The following is an 18,770-nucleotide window of genomic DNA, read 5'->3' as shown; positions in this document are numbered from 1 at the left end:
TTCCCACCGCACAACCACGAGGCCTTGAGATTTCTAAAATTATTCCTCCTCCACCAGGATGGAGGGGAAAAAGTTGGAAAACTTGGCTTGGAACACGACGTTGGCTAATCACTTGCTCTGCCATCGCGCCTAACAAAAACGCCTCAAGGGTCTGTCGCGGGCTCTGCTTTCAGCCTCAAACTAGAACGTGCTATTCCTCCCCAAGCTGAAGGGCAATTTCTACCCGAAAAGCAAGTTTCACAGCAAGGGATCACCCCTCGCTCTGCCCCCCGAATTTCAGAGAGTTAACAATCTCCCACCTCAGAAAGTGTTTCCTAGGCTGTCTCCACTCTCTGTCACCGTAAGCTTCCAACAAAGCAAGAATTATTCCTTTGATTGTAGAGTCAGTTATCATACAAGCCACTGGGATGCCAGCAATGAAAACTTACTTATCTCGACTTTTAAGAATTCCAGAGAATTCTGACTCAGCCTCGCACTGGGTCGGTCCCTCCCTCTTCAGGTGCTGAAATCCTAACAGGTCAGCAGAGATGCGAAGGGCAAAAGAGTGCCCTTGCAGAGTTTTTTTTAAGCCCACGGGCCTAGTTTTTCAGTTCAATCAAGCATAATGAACGTTTATGAGGAGAAAGGCTTTGCTAAGTCAGATATCTTGGACTGTTTCAAACTGGAATGCCGGATTTGAAAAGAAACAGTTAACGGAGGATTAAAACTTTAATTTCCTTTTGGCAATTCGCTCCTAAGTTCCACAGTGAGGGAAACACAACGAAGTAAATAAGAGATCCTATCCATTCTATATTACTTCTACGCGTGGAAATACTCTCTCTGCACCACTTTGGAAAACAGCAACTTTAAAGAACTTAGGCCATGGCTATAGGTGGCCTCCCTAAGCAGCCCTGCCCAGCTCCAAGGCCTATGCTGAAACTGTCAAGGAGTCACCCCTGGGAAACCCAACCACCATCTCCTGTCACTGCAATTCATAGATCCCCCAAATTACCATTATTCCTGAATACTGAACAGCATCCCTCTTCTTTTACATATAGAGTCATTGTACCACACAAGAGGCAGAGTGCACCAAATCTTCAAATCCAACCCGAAATCTAGGTGAATATTTATTATTACAAAATGTGTACTGCTGTGCATGGGGGGTGGGGGGGACGAGGAGGGCCTAAGGTGGGAGGGATGCCTAATGCTGTTGCTGGGATATTTTTCCAACCTTTGCTGCCCCCAGAAAGTCACTACATATTTTTTTAAATATTTGAAATCATAGTTGATGTAACAAACGAGCCTCTCCCCCCCCTTCTCATTCCCTCTCTCTCTCTCCTTTCCCTTTGAAAAGTGAAATCATATTAACAGCAATGCAAGAGCTTAGTTTGCCATATCAGAACACAGATGCTAAGCTTCCCCAGCTAGCAACTGGGGCCTCCGAGTTTAACTCTTGAATTGTCTGGCAGAGCTATCTTGTGGCAGGGACATTATGGCATAGAGGGTGAGCTTCCGGCCCCTTAGACTGTGTTCCCTTCTTATCAGTGAGAAAATGGCTAAGTATCTTATCTTACAATATATGTTCCCACAAAAGTCTCATTAAGCCTAGGAGCAAGACACGCCAGTAAGAGCCATTCTTTATCTGGCGAGTGGTGTGTGAGGCAGAATGCTAACAACTGTGCACTACAGTTCAGGAGTTCAGCCAAGGACAGGATGCTAGATGGGAAAACTTAGCAGTGTGCCCCTAAATCCCACGTGCACGCCAACTTTATGCTCTCTGAGCCCTTCGCAGTGCAAGCACTCCAGCTCAGCCTGGAGAGCGGCCTCATTTTAACCAATTACCAAAGCTTCGTTTTTCCCGTAATGGGAAATACCTGCAAATGAAGTGAAAATTATTAAAATGTTAAAATACGCTGTCAGCTTGCAAACAATTATCTAGGTAAGCTTTTCATAAAGGAATAAGGGTTGCCCACAAGGGTTCTACAAGTCAGTAACTGAGGGAGGAAAATAACTCTTAGCATTTGCTTCCTCGCTAATGATATGTGACAACCGGGAAGGATTCTATTTCAAAAACAGTAACAATGATTACAACCTCCCCTGTAAACAAGTCACATTTTTCACAACTTCAAAATGTACTTTAATTATCATAACACTTAACAATAAAACAACGAAGTTGCCATCCAGCAATGGATCGTGGCTTTAGGGGCTCCCCAAGGCTAAAGGAAACTCCTCCTTGATGACAGCCATGAGAGGCTCCTGCACTCTCCTCAGCATCCGAAACATGTTTAATAGGAGAGCAAAGTACAGTCCAAACATCAGTTAGGCTCACTTAGTTTAAACTCTGATCTGTTAAATTCAGGACAACAGTTACTATCTCTTGAGATCTTTAAACTTCTTAGTGCGTTTTGACCTCCTTCTTCAAAACCCTTGCCTGCCTCAGAGAAAGCCCAGTCCCCCCCGCCCTACCCCTCCTGTTTCCCCTTCAGACAGGACACAGCCTGGACTCAAGGCCTCCCATAGGCCAGACTTCCTTCTCGGCAGCCCTCTGGGTAGAACTGCTAATCCTTCTTATTAATTAACGAGATAATGGTGGTTAACCGGAAAGCAATATTAATGCTCACTATCTAGGAAACGTCAACCAAAATTATTTTAGCCTTTTGGTTGGTCTTCCTGGTGTGCAGGACTGTGCCCTGAGAATCTGGTAACATTTTGATGCAGAATTGAAAAAATTCAGGAACAGAGGATGTGTATCAGACCTTAACACATAGGTTTCCTCATGAAGCTTTGCTTATTTTTTTTTTTTAACATTTACACTGTTACACATTAGTCACTAGAAAGAGAAGTTAGATCCTCTCAACATGTTACTATAAAATGCGGAAGGGTGGAAACTGAGGGAACTACAACTTACATAAGAAATAAGCAGTGATGTGACTGAAAGCAAGAGTCAGTCATAATGAATGCATTATACACCAGGACATTCAGCGAGTCGTCCACACCCTCAGCGCACACCCCACATCCTACAGCACCCTTATGTCCCAGGAAGGTGTCCTATGCAAGGCTTGCCTGGTTTTTGTTTTGTTTTGTTTTGCTTTGCTTTCACAAATGCAATAACAAAGACAATATGGGGAATAGGTACCACCTGCCCAAGAATCATTGGACATCTTTAACGTCTTTGGGAAAATGGAGGCCACTTTAGAGCTATTTTTTCCTCTAATCTCTCACAGCCTTAAACACACACACACACATACACACACACACAACCTAAAAAATAAAAAGGAAGGGTTTTATATTAGCTAAGGTTTGCTGCAGCAAACAAGCAAGCAGCTTTCATTCAGGGATTGTCAAAAACTTTCCAGTGTGCCCACTGCAATGCGGATGCCAACCAACGAATCAAAGGCATTCAGCAACTAGACAAAGAGGGTCTGATGCCAACCTCGGTGCCACTGGCAACCATTATTGGCATCAAGCACAGTGTCTGCCTTTTTTTTCCCCCTCGCCTGGCACTTCACAAACAAAATGGCGGTTCTTGTAGCAACGGAACAGCCGAAGCGCAGCCCTCTGAATCAATAACGTCAAATGATTTTATGGATTTAAATGCAGTTACTCCCACATGATGTGTCTATTTGAGGTAAAGTGGGGGGCTCGTATAATTTTATAAATGCCTGTATTGAACATGACCCTTTACTAATGTGGAGAAACAGAAAAATGGACTAAATTGCGGTCAATCGGGCTATATGCATAGAAGAAGCTGAATAACAAAGAGATTTAGCTTTAAAGAAAATACTGCCTTGTGGCCATGTGATGCAAAGGTCTAATGAACTATATATCAGAAGTGATTTCAAAATGCATACATTTTCCCCAAAACCCTATCCGATGCAGATGGAGTACTAGAGCTTGTGTCAAAGCTCTAGTAACTCTTTCCACATTTCAAAAAAGATGAGGCTGCTGGGCATGAAGAAAAAAAAAAAAAAAGAAGTGTGGGTTGAACCAAAAGAGAAAGAGGGAAAATGAAAAGCATAGGAAGTTGGCCAACAATGGAACTTTATTATATGTTGGTCTTTATTTCATCCTCTAGAAGAGATGCAGTTTGTGATCTTGTATAAATAATCAAGAGGATTATTGACATTTCTAGATCTGGAAATTGTCAATATATTGTAACATCACTGCACACTGCAATGCGGACGCCAACTAACAAATCACAGGCATCCTGAGCTAAACAAAGAGGGTCTGATGCCAATCCTGGTGCCAGTGGCAACCATCTTTGGCATTCTCTCTGTTCTTTCTCATGTTTTCCTCCCAGTCGTTTAGAAGTGGGGAGACAGAGAAAAAGGGGGGGAAAGGTAATTTTGTTGCTCATTCTGTTGTAAACATTACGGTTTTCTTTTCTTATTTTTTCCTTCATGTTTTTCTTCATACTTCTTTGCCTGATTTATAAAACCGACTTAAGTGGGTTTTCATGTACTTAGAGGAGAAATAAAAAGTCATGATGGGAGATAGGCAGCACTTTGACTGACTACAGACTTCTCTTTGTAAATGCCTTCTTCAATCAATTGCACTGCAAAACAACATAATTAACCTACATTTGACAAAAAAAAAAAAGATATAAATTTCAAAAAAAGGAAAACACAAAAGCATACTGATGCGACTTTTTCAAAGAAAGAGCCAACACATGTTAAGAAGAGATGACGCACTGGCAGGTAGGAGAGGATACAGATTAGATGTGCAGGGTAAACTAATGAAAGCTTTTTATGATAGAGACTCAAAACAACAACAAAATCAATGTTTTATCTGAAAACATGGTCTCCAAGAGTTGCTTAAAACTTCATGATTATCATGACCAATGGTGTAATGCAGAAGGCATTTACGCATTTTTCTTTCCTCAATGTATCTCCACAAATCCAAAGGATATGTTCCTTATTGTCAGTTCATCCACCAAGAGAGTTGGCTGCCTGCCCCGGGAGTGAACGTACATGCATGCACACCTCAAGGAGTAGCCTTCAAGCAAGTTAAAATGTGAGCAGCAGCGAAGTGGTTGCAAATCTCCCCTCTCTGCACTAAAAAGTTGCATGACCCACTTTTTAAAACTTTACTTCCGGCCTTGACTTTCACAACACACTTACAGCACATTCACAGTCAATCCAACACAGATACACAGCCCACCTTAGGATGTCACCTCCTAGACAGCTGTCAATCAAATTAAGTGTCATGTGTTAATGAGCTTTTATTTTAGGACACACAGGGCGAAAATATATTTTTCCCTAAACCATCATTCCTCGGACTTTAATTCTTAAATGCATGGTAATGGCAAATGCAATGTTTCAAAAAAAAAAAAAAAAGTAATACTTTCAAATATATGATGTCCAGCATCTTATTTAAAACCAAACTAAAAATTTTTAAAAGACGTTTAAGCACATCTCTAAAACTATATCAAGGAATTATAAAGACAAAAAGCACGTGACAAGTACCTAGATTTCTGAGTCAAAAGAGTAATTCTGGTATTTTATTTTTTTGGATGATAATAAAGTTCATACCAATTTACTGAATCCCACATTTATATAACGAACATCACATAATCCGTCTGCCACCTGACTATCAGCAGGCCATTTCCCTACCACTAGGCCAAGTTAGGAAATGACCCACCATCTGTGGCAGATCAAACTTCAGCCCACTTTCGGTATGCTGCTTTTTAAAATGATGTTTTACTATGGACTGTTGCTAACACGTGGAAATCTGTATCTTGACACATTTATTTGAAGAAAAGAAATTCTCACTTATTTAAAGGAAAATACAAAATAATAATAAAGAAACATATTTCATGAACTCGAAAAATACTCAGCAAAAATATCCCCTATTTTTGACTCATCCAGGCAACATTTATACCACTGTCTTTATCAAGTGTTTTTTTTAATAGGTATGGTATGTGGTTTCTGCATTCTTTTTGAGATTTATTTTAAACCAGTGTAACCAGTCCACTTTCTGTTTTTTGTTCTGTAAGAAGAGCTGCAACTTTTCTCCTCAGTAAGTTTTATGAATTCACATTCAAGTAAACTAATGATATTAAGCATTCCCAAGTCACGCTGGGAAAATATTATACCATAAATTATTTAAACAAGAACTATAATCCATTTAATCTATGGCGAATAACTACACAATCAAAAGTAGGTGTTGATAGAAATATTTAAATTCAATAAATCTAGGTCTACATAAGACACACATTCTGATATGGCTATCTTAAGCATGTTGTAATAGGAAACGTTAATTCTATTTTCGGTGCAATAGGACCAGATTTGTGAACAAAGTTCATCTACCTTGTTAGTTACGAGGGCAATACAAAGATTATTAAAAAGCGGTCTGACTATTCATAAATAAAGTTACATTTTCAAATTGAGAAAAGATGACTAGATGTGAGGAATGCAGCCGAAGACAAAAAGTGAACTGTAATAAATTATACTTTTCAGACTGTGCTGTGTCTTTGCAAAGGTATATTATTTCAAAGACATATGAAAACGCATCTCTTTGTGGTCTTTTGCAAAATACCCACGCCTATCCAGGTATGAAAGCTCCATGCCTATGTCCATGGCTGGCACATGGCAGTGGACATGGCAATGGATAGGGGAGTGGAAGAGGGCAGGCCACTCTACCCAGAGTGGGTGAAGGAGATCAGGGGCCTCGAGGACCATCTAACCCGAGCCAGATATTCCGCAAATGGGGTTTGTGGGCAGTGTTTGCCGTACTAGAAGAAAGAACAATCTGCTCCTACCTTGCTCCTGCACGTAGTATGCCAAAAACAAATCAAGCTCCTTAACTGATACTGTGATATGATGTGGCTGGACACAAAGTGCTGGGTTTGTGCAATGTGGGGATTTCATGAGCCGCTCTCCATCGGTACTTTCCAAGGGGATGCCTTTGAACAGGATCACCATGACTAGATCCAGACGCCAGACTTTGTCTGCCTGTCGCAGGCAGTCGATTCTCCTAATCTTACCCTTCTGGTCGGGATTGGATAAGACACAACACGGGTGCTTCTTGCCAGTCACGGTGAGCACAAAGTCCTCTCGGTACTCCTGGCGGATGTCTTTGCGCAGTTTGGCCAGGAGCCTGGATGCCCACTTCTGTTTGATTTCAGGCTTTTCGCTGAGAAGCTCATCTTTGACTGCTCTTTCTTCGTCCTTTGACATTCGCTTCTCGTGCTTTTTAAAGTACTTGCGTTTCCGAGCCTGCAGGTTGAACCAAGTGTACGCGATTGCACGGACGTGTGGAAGGAGTGCCTCGATGAACGGGTGAAATTCATCCTGTGGAAGATAAAGGGGGGAAAGAAGACAGACACAGTCAGCTTGGTTCCAAAGGCTCCAAAAAATAAATAAATAAAACTACAACCCATCCCCAATTCACGACAAAAAGTTCTGCATAAAAATAACATTCTTTGCTTATTTAAAATTATCAAAATAGCAGGAGAAGAAGAAAATAAAGTATGCCAAGCAGTCCCTTTTCCACCAAAATTCACAGGTTGATTTCTGCCTCCTGAACAGAAAATAAGATTTATATTTGTATTTCCACTCTGGCCCCATCCCCCTCATTCCCACCATGCATCCTACATTCTTTAAACCGTAAGTAACCAAGGTGCTTGGCACCTAATTTAATATTTAAATATTTGATTGACCAACTAACACTAAGCAGTACCATTTTACAAAGAACACAGTGAGATTTTTTTTTTTTTAATCGGAGCAGAGCTGTTCAGAAGGCAGGAGCGATGCCACAGTTCATTTCTCTTCTCTGTGGCACAGAAACACAAAGCATATAGATGCTCAGTGTAATGCCACACAGTTCCCGCTTTTGGAGCATGCTCTCAGCAAGAGCTGCTGGTGGCACAAAGAGCATGCGCCATTAAACTTGATCCATTTTCTTATCAAACGTCCAACATTCCAACACTGAAACAGCACCATTCCAAGAGTGGTAACTAGAGAAACCGGTATACAGTGAGGGAAAGTGGGCAAAGGACACAGCCTGTCGTATCAGTGTCCTGAACAGAAGGTTTCCATACTTTGAGCAGTGCATTCTCTCCCTGCACCACGACCACTAGCCTCCAAGACACACGCGCGCACACACACATACACACACACACACTCTCACACTCTCCTATTCTCTCGCAGGCAGACATGCAGACACACTCTTTTCGTTTTCCAGTAAAAGTTTCCAAAGTTGAAAACAAAAATGACACGAACGTTCTTCCGGCAGCTTTCGTATATAATCTGAAGCCCCACAGAGTCAGTGAATTTGTTAACCGATCACATGAGTATGGCAATTATTCTAAACCCCTTAAAAATCAATCTGAGGTGAACAATGAAAAATGGCAACTTGGCACCAACTTTACGTGCTTTGTGTCTCTGCATGCGGTGGCAGGGTGACACCAGGAGTGCACCGCTGGCCACTTACTGCTTTTGTGGAATCAATACAATTCATTTGCTACGCCTGTGAATTCTCCGGCCGGAGCGTGGGGGCACCTATGCATGGCTTGTGATTCTGCACGTGTATCGACTCTATATAGTATCCTGTCTTTTGAATGAAGTGGTTTACCCTGGGCTCCTGCATTTTTCCTGCCTATTCCATCTAAGCCTTTTTTTTTTTTTTTTTTTTGAAGGGAGGGAGACAGTGAGGAATGGCAGATCATCTTTACCTACAGATATTTCGAGTTACTTCCCAAAGCAGTTCGTGTTGTGTTTCATTGCTTCCTGCCATAGGTAAAACCTATCTCAGAAGCTTAGGCCCATTACTGCTCAGAGAAAGAGCTAACATCCCATGCAGGCATCCTGCACGCATGCAAGAAACCAAGACCCGAGGCAAATAAGAACTTCCACGGGCCACTTCTCTGGACACACTGACTGTTACCGTCCCCCCGACCGGGAAAATAACTTTCTCCAACTTACCATATCCCAACTTAGAATTTACACACTAGGACTAGTCACCCTGAATTACGTGGAATAAATTCTATCTAACCAGCAGACTGATGAATGCCATGAGGGTAAAGATGAAGAAAGTGCAACTAATGCCACTCTAACAAAGAAGGTGTCCAAAAAAAATCCCCTATGGGTTTCAATCCATTTTCAGGATGAAATTCGAGTTTTCGGTGCTAAAGACTTAGAGCGTGTTCACAGTATGCATTTCAAACACACGGAAAAAGGTGTATATCCCATCCAATCAATAATGCAGTTACCAAGTGTTTTAACATATTGCTGTAAAACGTTCCTCCGGCAGAACGAGTATAAATCAAAATTTTATAACAATACAGAATGCAGATGATTACATCACAGCATGAGGCATAACCAAATGCCATAGAGGAAATCATTAAACCGATCAGTAGTTTCCAGCAGAGATTTGAACAATTCGGTTACTATGCGAGCACATTAAACTAGGCCATGGAAAGAGTTAAACCACAATCTGTTCTTTGTGTGGGAAGGCAGCCCTGCTCACAGCAACCACAGCCCATGATAAGACCTCCCTATCTCCATATACTTTCTGATGCCATGCTTTCAGCTTTCACTGTAACTACAAAAACTTTGTTTATCCCCCTTAGAAATAATGCAAAGGAAGCCTTGTTTAAGGAAGTGTGGACTTAAACATGCTTTGGGAACTCACTTCCTATAATCTAACTTTTACTACGATTTATTGATATGATTAAAAAATATACATACATACTCATCAGCTAAGGAGCTGAGAATGTAAAGAATACATGGGGGTGGGGGGAGCTTTGTCTCACTCATTTTACCCTTGCCACGCTTTTAAAAATGCTATATTATTGCAACAGATATTAAGCAGTGTGGTAACTCTTAAGTGCTTACATCCTTAAGTACTATGTTCAGTGACATTTCATTTTCTTATAAAGACATCAAACATACTTTCGATTAAATCTGCTTGAGTTTCAAATCATCTGTCACGTAATAAATCTGAAAATTTTAATAAATTATTTTAAACAATCAAAATGCAAATTTGAGAACTGAATTTGGAATTTCTTAGCAAATGCACACAAAACGATGTTTTTTTTTTTTAAGGTTGCCATGAGTTTGTTGCCAATGTTGCCAAATAATGTTTTAAAACATACTTTTTTTTTTCTTATTGACACATAGAAATAGCAAACTTTCTCAGTCTACAGAGTTGCCTTACAAAAATGTTTCTGGGCTTTACTATTCTGTGGGTTCCTTTCAAGTGAAACACTTGACAAGGAGATATGACCTCCAAAAACACGATGATAAGTAGAGGTTTAAGTCACATATACTTCTGTATTAACATGCCTAAAATGTCATCTCCCAAGTGTGACTGCTTTCTAATACCGAGTTGCAATATATTTTTAGTAACTTTGAGTGACGTGAATATGAAGCATAGTAACTTTCTTTATCCAAAAAAAGACGTGATCAAGGTATTCAAATGCCCTAATTAATAGGTTATCACAAGAACACTTTAAACTATTATGAAAGTTTTTTTTTAAAAGCTAAGCATATAAGTGACCTAAGATCTAATGGCTCTATACTAATGTAATATGCCACCTCACCCTTCTAGAATTTTTATTAAAATTCATTGACATTTGTCTTTTAAAACTTCCTTTAGTTGAACTAAATTGATAAAATAAATAGCCAAGTTACAAATATCAAATGTAAAAGTAAACAATCCTAATTCCACCAGAAATATTTATTTTTCTTTACAGAAACAATGGTTTCCATGAAAGGAATGGAAAATCAGATCAATAGAGAGGTGGAAGAATAAATACTAGATATTCTTGGGGCACTGCTATATAACAATACACCATTAAAAATATGTTCCATGAAGAACTTGAAATTTTAACAATTCAATGCAATCATGCCAAGTGAAAGTTTTATTAGGGGTTTACATTATTTTTAGAAAAAGCGAAATATTAAATCATATGTGATGGTTTTTATTTTTCCTTTTATATCTGATTTGTACTTAAGTATAAATACTGATTTATAGGGATATACTGACACTTTTACATAACATTTTGCTAAATATCAACAACCTTAACTATAGCTCCTTTTGAATTAAAATCCTTTCTAAAACCTAGATACTTTAGGGCAACAACTGAGACACTTTGTAAAGTTTTCAGCCAATTAAGAATGTTTCTCTCTCCTGTATTCACACATCCTAAAAATCATTTTGCTATAGCTAATAGACTCTTATAACACAAACCTAAACTACTGGTCTGATATAAAAGTAACACCGTTAATGTGCTCTTACTCTTGCAACACCTTACATTACCTATTAAGTCACAGAGATATTGAGAATTGGAAAGCTCCAATTCCTGCTGGAGTATAGGCCTGAAATCCCCAAAACAGTTTTAATACGTCAACCTAGATTTACATTATTAAAACAGGAGAGAATGTTAGTCATCATGAATTAGTGTTGGTAAGTATGTGTTCTTGAATACTAATGTGATAGCTGAATGATTATGCTGTATATGCTCCTAATAGTCCATATGTCACAATGCTGCAATGTTATTTCCAACTTATAGAAATTAAGAAAAAGCTAGTGACTTTACAGTGCTATTTAGAGGAAATCAAAAGCGCAGTGTAATCGCTAGCAAGGTTTCTGAGCAGCTGAAACTAGAAATATAAATTAATACAGAAAAACAATCGTTTACAGGTGAGAATAGTGATGCAGTTACTTTGTAAGCAAAAAAAGCTTACCTCAATTTGTTTTATTGGAACTATGCTTCAATAATGTAAAAATAATACCAAATGTACATAGTTTACCAGAAAGAAAAAAAAATCCTGCTGATAGGTAATACGAAAGGTAACTTTTACAACCAAAGGCAATTCGTTTTACCTGAAACAGTTTCATCATCGTATTTATTGGTCATTATCCATAGCTCTGAAAATACAAATACTCAGCAACTCATTTTTCCAGTTTTGTTAAATTAAAGTGCACGTTACTGCTGAAAATAGCCATATCTAAGTTAATCATACTCAGATGCCAAACAAAATATAAACAATAAAAAATGTGTCAGCCAAAAAGCTACAGGACTGTATCCAATCACTGAATAAGCCTTATCATTGTTTTCATCTTCATTCACAATTTATGAATGCCTCGGTCCTTTCCAATCACAATGGCTTCTAATTGTCATACAATTGAAATCTTAATCATTTGTCCATTATAAAAATGCATCATCGTGATATTGGACTTTTAAAAAATTGTAACACACCTAAGACCTGGCGACACTTCTTTAACTGTGCAGTTTTCTATGCCAATGTCCAAGAAAATGGTTATCAATTACCAATGGTGACACTTCCTCCTCAAAGCTGAAGTCAAGGGTCCCACACCTTTCGAGGTTTAAAATAATGCTTCAAATAACAACTCTGGGCTAAGATATTTAGTTAGTTCGCCAGTTGGTTAGTTAGCTGGGCAGCGATGAAAACTGCCCCCAGGTAAGTCCGTTCGGTCTCACCACTTTTCCATTTGACCGTCTGGTTTAAAAATATATAAATTGTGTTCTTAAAAATGCATCAAGCCAGTGTTTTATTTCATAACGTCGTTCCTAAAGTCTTAGAACAATTTTCAAAGTGAATTTTTAAAAAATGACCTTACTTTTCCAGCGTTACTTTCTGCCCTCCGAGCTACGCCCAAATATCGTCAAATGAACAGGTCTCCACAAATGAACATGTTCTAAAGTCCTTAACTTTCACCACGACCAACTAACTCGTGTCAACGTAAAGACTGCTTTTGTCGTGTGGTCACTGGAAACCTCAAAGTGCGGATCACGATGGACCAGAGTTTCAGATCCCCAAATTAAGCAAAGGAATGGGTCTCCGGACCACAACCTCCGACTCGCTTCGTCGCCCGCCCACTGCCTGCAGCGGAGTCCAGAGGCGCCCACAAGGACTCGTGCTAGAGTCCCCTCGCCCAAGTTCACTGGTTGTTTATAAGGGCTCAGTCCCCCCGTAAAGCTCCTCTAAAGCCGCAGTCAGTCTCAGCGCTCCAGCTACCGACAGGGGCGACCGGCACCCTGGGCAGGGGCGCCGCACAGCAGCAGGCACTCGGGGGGCCGCGCAGGGGCTAGTGCTCCTGGGCCGGGGCCCTGCCCACCCCCGGCGGCCTCGCCTGGCCCAGCCGCCCTGGCAGCGCGCGGGCGCCCGCTCCCCGTGCCCAGGGCGCGGGGCCGGGCGCGCGGGGTGGCCTCGGGCGAGCGGCCGCGCGCCGGCTCCCACGCCGCCCCGCAAATCCCGCCGCAACTCCGGGCCACTTCTGTGAGGTACAGGGGTGTACCGAGGTTAACTAAAGCCGTTAATTGTCCGCAGACGAGAGCAACAAAACAAAACAAAGGCATTTCGGACTAGAGAGAAAGCTCGAGAGAGCGACCGAGACATGTACCTGAGTGAGACAGATGGGAGAATACATCATGACTTCGCCTTAAAACGCACTTTCCCGGAGATGCCCAAGAAAATCTTCGAGAAGCAAGAATTTCATCTATTCATTTTACAGTCATCTGAGCCCCGCGATGCGATCAATCAGGACGGGGCTCTGCGCTGGATCACCGCAACTTCACAACAAACCCAGTCCTCCTTAAATAGCCAAAGATTCAAGTTCACTCGGCGTGCTAGATTTCCCGGGGTGAAATCCAATCTACACTTTTAACCCTCTTGCAGTCCGAGCGCGCTGGCCCTGCTCGCCGAGGCCGCCGCCGCCGCCGCCGGTGTTGGCTGCTTTTCGCCTGGGTTTGGGGATTTATTTTCTATTTTGCAGTTGTTGTTGTTGTTGGGGGCTAGGGGGTGCGCGAAGGTTCGGCGTGGGTTGGATTGGGGTGGTGGTTGGTGGTGAAATGCTTTTTTAAAAAAGGCGGGGAGGGGGGCGCAGGAGAGAGCGCGGGAGGGAGAGCGAGGAGAATGTGTCACCGCGCTGGGAAAGTTCAAGGTTACAGCCCCGAGCACTGCGGCAGGATTCCGGAGTGGCGATCGCAGGCGAAACTTTGCCGCGAGCCGACCATGTGTGTGCGCGAGGGGGAGCGTGAGCGAGTGCGCGCGGGTGGCGGGGCGCGCGCGGGAGAGGGCCGGGTGGGGGCGGGGTGGGTGGGGGAGAAGGGAGAGGCTGGGGTGAGGGAGGGGGCTCGGGCGCAGGTCTCCCGGGCGGAAGAGGCTCGCGGCGCGGTCCCCGGCTGCAGCCGCCGCCGCCGCCGCCCGCGCCGGCTCTTCCACGCCCGGCCGCCCGCCCGCCCGCCCGCCTCGCCCCGCGTCTGACCCGGCCGAGCGAGGAGGCTGCTGCTGCTGCCGCCGCTGCCCAGAGCCCAGGGGGATCGGAACGAGCTCCTGAAAAATCCCAAACGATAAATCCCGCTCTCCCGCTCGGCTCCAAACTCCTCTCTTTTCTGCTCTGGGCTCTTTTTTCCCCTCCCTCTCTCGCTTTCTTTCGTTGCAAAACTTGGAAGTTGAAAATTTCACCGGTTCCACCCTCTGGACCCCGCTCGAGCTCTCTCCAAATCAGACTTAAGGATTGTTTTATTATTTAATTACACAATCATCGCTTTACTCCTCCTCCTGCAAACGCGCATTCCTTTTGCACCAGCCTCTCCACACCCCCCGCCCCCCACCTTCCTCCTCCTCCTCTTCTCTCTTTCTCTTCTCTCTCTCTCTCTCTCTCCCTCTCCCTCTCATTTGTTAAAGGTCTCATATCGGTGCAACAGAACCATGACTTTTTTTTTTTTTCCAAACTAGATCTTCTTTCCGTCCTTTGGGCAAGTCCCGCACTCTCCCCACACCGCCACACGTACATACAACACCCCCGAAAACCCGCCCTGGAAGAGGTATTTCTGTGCTCGCTGCGGACTCTTTAAGCCGCGGGAACATCCGAGTGGGAGAAGCACTGAGCCGGTCTGGGCCCGAGAAAGGAACGAATGGAAAATTCCCTCACACCCAGGCCGCCCCGGGGCCCAGGCTGGGGCGCCGACTCTCGCACCCGGGGCGGGCGCGGTCCGCCAAGCCCGCCGGCTGAGGGGAGGAGGGGCAGGCCGAGGAGGCGGGGGCCTGAGCGAACTTCGGCTCAAGTAGTTGGGGAGCGCTGGCGCGGGCGGGGGGCGGGGTCCTCCGGGGTCTCCCCAGCGCGGGCCCGCGCCCCGGGGCAGCTCCGCAGCAGCAGCGCACCGCGCTTCGCCGCGGTTTGCCGCCCTCCCGGGGGTGCCCCGTGCACGTGGCCTCGCTCGGAGCAGGAGGATCGGGCCGAGCAGCCGCCGCCGCCTCCTGCTCCCTCCTCCTTCTCCTCCTCCTCCCGCGGCCCGCTCCGTTCTCCTCCTCCTGCAGCCCCGCTGGCTCGCTCCCAATCCCCACCCCCCGGGGCCCGGGGCGCCGGCGGAAAGCGGCTCCCTCCCCGCCGGGGTGCAGGCAGGGCGGGGCGGCGGCGCGCCCGAAGCTGCGGGGCGGGCGGGCGCGCGCGCGAGCGGGGTGCGTGTGCCGCTACAGCCCTGCAGAGGCGGCCGCGCCTGCCTCGCTCCCGCGCGGAGGGCCCCGCCCCCACCCCGGCCTCGAGCCGCGGGGTCCCGAGTGAATGAACTTGATTTCGGGTATCTGGAGGGAGGCGATTTGCCTTGCACCCTTTCTGTGCGCGCGCGGGGGCGCGCGCGCGCGCGCACACACACACACACACACACACACACACACACACACACACACACACACACACACTCCCCGCCCCCCAAATTCCGGTTTTCGGCAAGGGGTGGGTGGGGAAGAGGTGGAAGCAAAGGCTGTCCAGACAATGGAGAGAGGAAAAGTGAGTGCCAGGGGCTCCGCGTCTACCTAGCTGGGGGCTGCCGCGGGCGGTTGGGGCCACGAAGGGGACTCGACTGCCCGAGCCCCAGGGCGGGGCCGCCCCTGCTCCCAACTGTGCTGCTGGGGTCTGATGGGGCTCTCTGATTCTCCTTCCCTCTTCTCTTCCTCTCTCTCGGGTTTCTTCCTCAACTTTCTCCTTTCTCTCGCTCTCTCCCGCTTCTGCCAACCGCCGCCCCCCTCCGTCCCCCAGCGGACCTGAAGGAACCAGTGACTTTTTCCTTCACCAAGTGGGAGTTATCCACATCAAGCATTTCACAACGACACATCAAGAAAAGTAGGCAGGTTCAAGTCAACCATGAAATGGTCACTTTTTAACCCCGTCCTGTCCTCATTAGGGAAATGCTCAAACACAGTCCGTTTTCAAAGAGCGCTCTTAATGAGGCGAGCTTGCCAAGTCTACCAGCTGCAGCCCCCGTAAACCCAGAGCCCAAAGAAGAAAGGCTCAGAGGGGTGGGGAGCTGAGGAGGCCGGAGAGAGGGGGAGCGGTGGATCTGGGAAGACAGGTAAAGTCGGGGAAATTTCGAGAACTCCCCCGAGTTAACCCTTCAGGGCACACACCACTGGGAGCGGCCTCCCTGCTCCCCCCGGAGGCAAATCCCCTCTAGTCAGCGTTCTGACAATGTTAATTTCCTTTGTGTGGGTCATTTCTTCTTTTTGAAAAGCCGGGATAAAGTTGACAGTCTTTATAGATGAAAGGAATGAGGTGACAGTCGGGATTAAACCAAATAAATACTCATTTCTCTCTCAGAAATTTTTAGGCAATCTCAGCTTAAAAATAAAAACCCCAAAGCATCACTTTGTACTGCACATAATGCTGCCTTCCTCTTCTCACCCTCAGAGCGAAGTCTGAGGGGAGGGGGCGGGGAAGCGCTACTGATAATACCAGCTTTAACTACTGGAGTTTCCCTTTGAACAAATATTCAATTTAACCGGAGTTAATTTACCATAAAAGACATTCCCCTTGGCACGAATGCACTCATGTCCTTGAACACACCTCTTTGAATGCCTGGACTCTTACAGAAGCCATTATTTCGGGGTCTCTTTAAAATCCGGAGCCCATCTCTCTCTCTTTCTCTCCCTCCCTCCCTTCTTCCCTCCCTCCACACCACACCACCCCCAGTGAAATCCTGGCACCCAGAGAGCGCTCCTTTCAGCCAGAGATCCCAGAACCAGCCGCTGTCCCCTGGCAAAAGAGGCCCAGGGCTGAGTCCTGGGCAAGTGTCCGCAGACATCGTACCCCTCCTCCCCTATTAGTTTCCCTTACCAACAGAAACCATTTCGCTCTGCCACCAAAACTAGGTTGCATCCAAAAGTTTCTCACAAGCTTAAAAAGGAAACGCGAAAAACTGACAACTGTTACACAGAAGAGCCCACAAATCTGCAGCAGCACCAGGGGGTGAAGAAGCAACGACAGACCCAGGTAAGATCCCAGAGAAGTGAAGTTGTCTGGGGCCTCCCAGGCCTATCACTGAGGGGTTCAAATCTCTTTCAGGTGCTCCGTGTTTGTAGAGCGCTTGGGGTCCGGTACAGTCTGATGAGCATGGAGGATGCTTGGTAGTTTGGAGTTTTGATTTGTTTCCAAGAAAAGGGAAAATGAGAAAGGAGTAATGGTGAGATGGGGTGAACCAAAAGGGCAGAAAGAATGAGCAACGGAGACATCCTGGAAGGGCTTCCTAGGTGCTCAGTTTATATGGATTTGACTGGCAACTCAGGCCTCAGAGCCACAGGCAGGATGGCTGACATCCACCCCCCCACCCCCCCCCCCACCAAAAACACTGCTTCTTGTCCAGCCAATGTCAAGGTCACTGCAGGCCTTCCCAGGATGAACTTTAAGGGAGGCTTTTGTAAAGAGAGACTGGTAGATTTGGGTGTATGGGACATCTGCCTTCTCTCAGCATACTCATCCACCACGTTTGATGTGAGAAGTACCACTCTTTTAAATCCCAGGTAGAAGAGTAGAGAGAGGAAGTTAGAAAGTACACGCATTTTGTTCACTTTCCCTTTTTTCCAGTATGTCTGTGCCATGGTATTAAGAGTGCTGTGAAAGTATCTCTGAGAAGTTTCTGATACTATAAAAATGGGCCCAACACTTCTTAGACTTGGATACTTACTTCTCCCTAAACCCTCTTTCTTCTCTCTCTCCCACACTGAAAGGTAATGACAGGCCAATTACATTCACCCCATTTGAGGAGCTAGAAAGAAGTGAAAGCCTCCTGCAGCAACAGGAATATTTGACATTTCAGAATTACTAAAGAGCTCCTCCCTAGAGCACTTATTCCCTGCCACCTTAAAGGAGGAAAAAGTTTCTTTGCTGACAGATAGTTTGTTGACTTCAAGAAGGAATGCCAGTGCTTCGGGAGACTGGATTTTTCAAAATTCAATCGTATATTTGAAAAATTTAGCAAGTTACCCAATTGGAGCCTTTCACTGACCTCCAAAGAGGACTTGACATCTCAAGTATCTATCAATATTGATTTTCTTTTAACCTTCTCCCTTCTAAAGAAACTCAGTGACAGGTTGCAAATCCTGGGCAGTTTAGGGAAAGGTTTCTTGGAGCTTAACAAAGCTGTCATTTTCAATACACCCGATGACTTTTTTTTTTTTTTTAGCTCTTGAATGTGATTTGAGGGGAGGTTCAACAACCACACACCCTGGCTGCATCGCCAATATCAATATTTTAAAACTAAATACAAAAGAGACAGATGACCTCCTGACCCCAGGAAACAGGCCTGCAAAACTGCAAGTATCCACCACACCATGCCCAGGGACCTTTCCTTCTTCCAAATGAACCACAAAAAATCAAACATGTGTAGCCCGGAAAACACAATTTCATATCCACAAGCAGGAACACCAAAAATCCACTCAAAAGCACATATATAAACAACCAACAAGTACTGAAATTGCCTGCACTTGATGGGAATTGCAAAATCATGCCCAGCTCTCTCAGCCCTTAAACTACTACTGTCAAATTAG

The 18,770-nt window shown here is 44.8% G+C and overlaps 1 protein-coding gene and 1 long non-coding RNA gene across 9 annotated transcripts in view; one reads left to right on the top strand and one right to left on the bottom strand.

The window, feature by feature from the left end:
* NFIB (nuclear factor I B) overlaps positions 1-15,015 on the bottom strand; it is a 231,226-nt gene extending 216,211 nt beyond the window's left edge. Inside the window, exons 1-2 of one of the 7 annotated variants that reach the window (XM_045780770.2) lie at positions 13,351-15,015; positions 6,740-7,271 (exon numbers count right to left, since the gene is read on the bottom strand). In XM_045780770.2, the coding sequence (XP_045636726.1) occupies positions 6,740-7,271; positions 13,351-13,380 (562 nt within the window). In that variant the 5' untranslated portion in view covers positions 13,381-15,015. The remainder of the gene's footprint in view (positions 1-6,739; positions 7,272-13,350) is intronic. The other 6 variants (XM_045780771.2, XM_045780772.2, XM_045780774.2 and 3 more) reach the window with 6 other exon arrangements.
* Positions 15,016-15,643: 628 nt separating this feature from the next.
* LOC123781335 (uncharacterized) overlaps positions 15,644-18,770 on the top strand; it is a 50,952-nt gene continuing 47,825 nt past the window's right edge. Inside the window, exon 1 of one of the 2 annotated variants that reach the window (XR_015727506.1) lies at positions 15,644-17,217. This is a non-coding gene — a long non-coding RNA (uncharacterized LOC123781335). The remainder of the gene's footprint in view (positions 17,218-18,770) is intronic. The other variant, XR_015727505.1, reaches the window with a different exon arrangement.

This window comes from Ursus americanus, chromosome 18 (assembly GCF_024610735.1).
Source record: "Ursus americanus isolate L20-20 chromosome 18, mUrsAme1.1.p, whole genome shotgun sequence".
Taxonomy (NCBI): domain Eukaryota; kingdom Metazoa; phylum Chordata; class Mammalia; order Carnivora; family Ursidae; genus Ursus; species Ursus americanus.
Note: the sequence above shows the minus strand (reverse complement) of the source record. Positions and strands in the feature narration are given on the sequence as shown.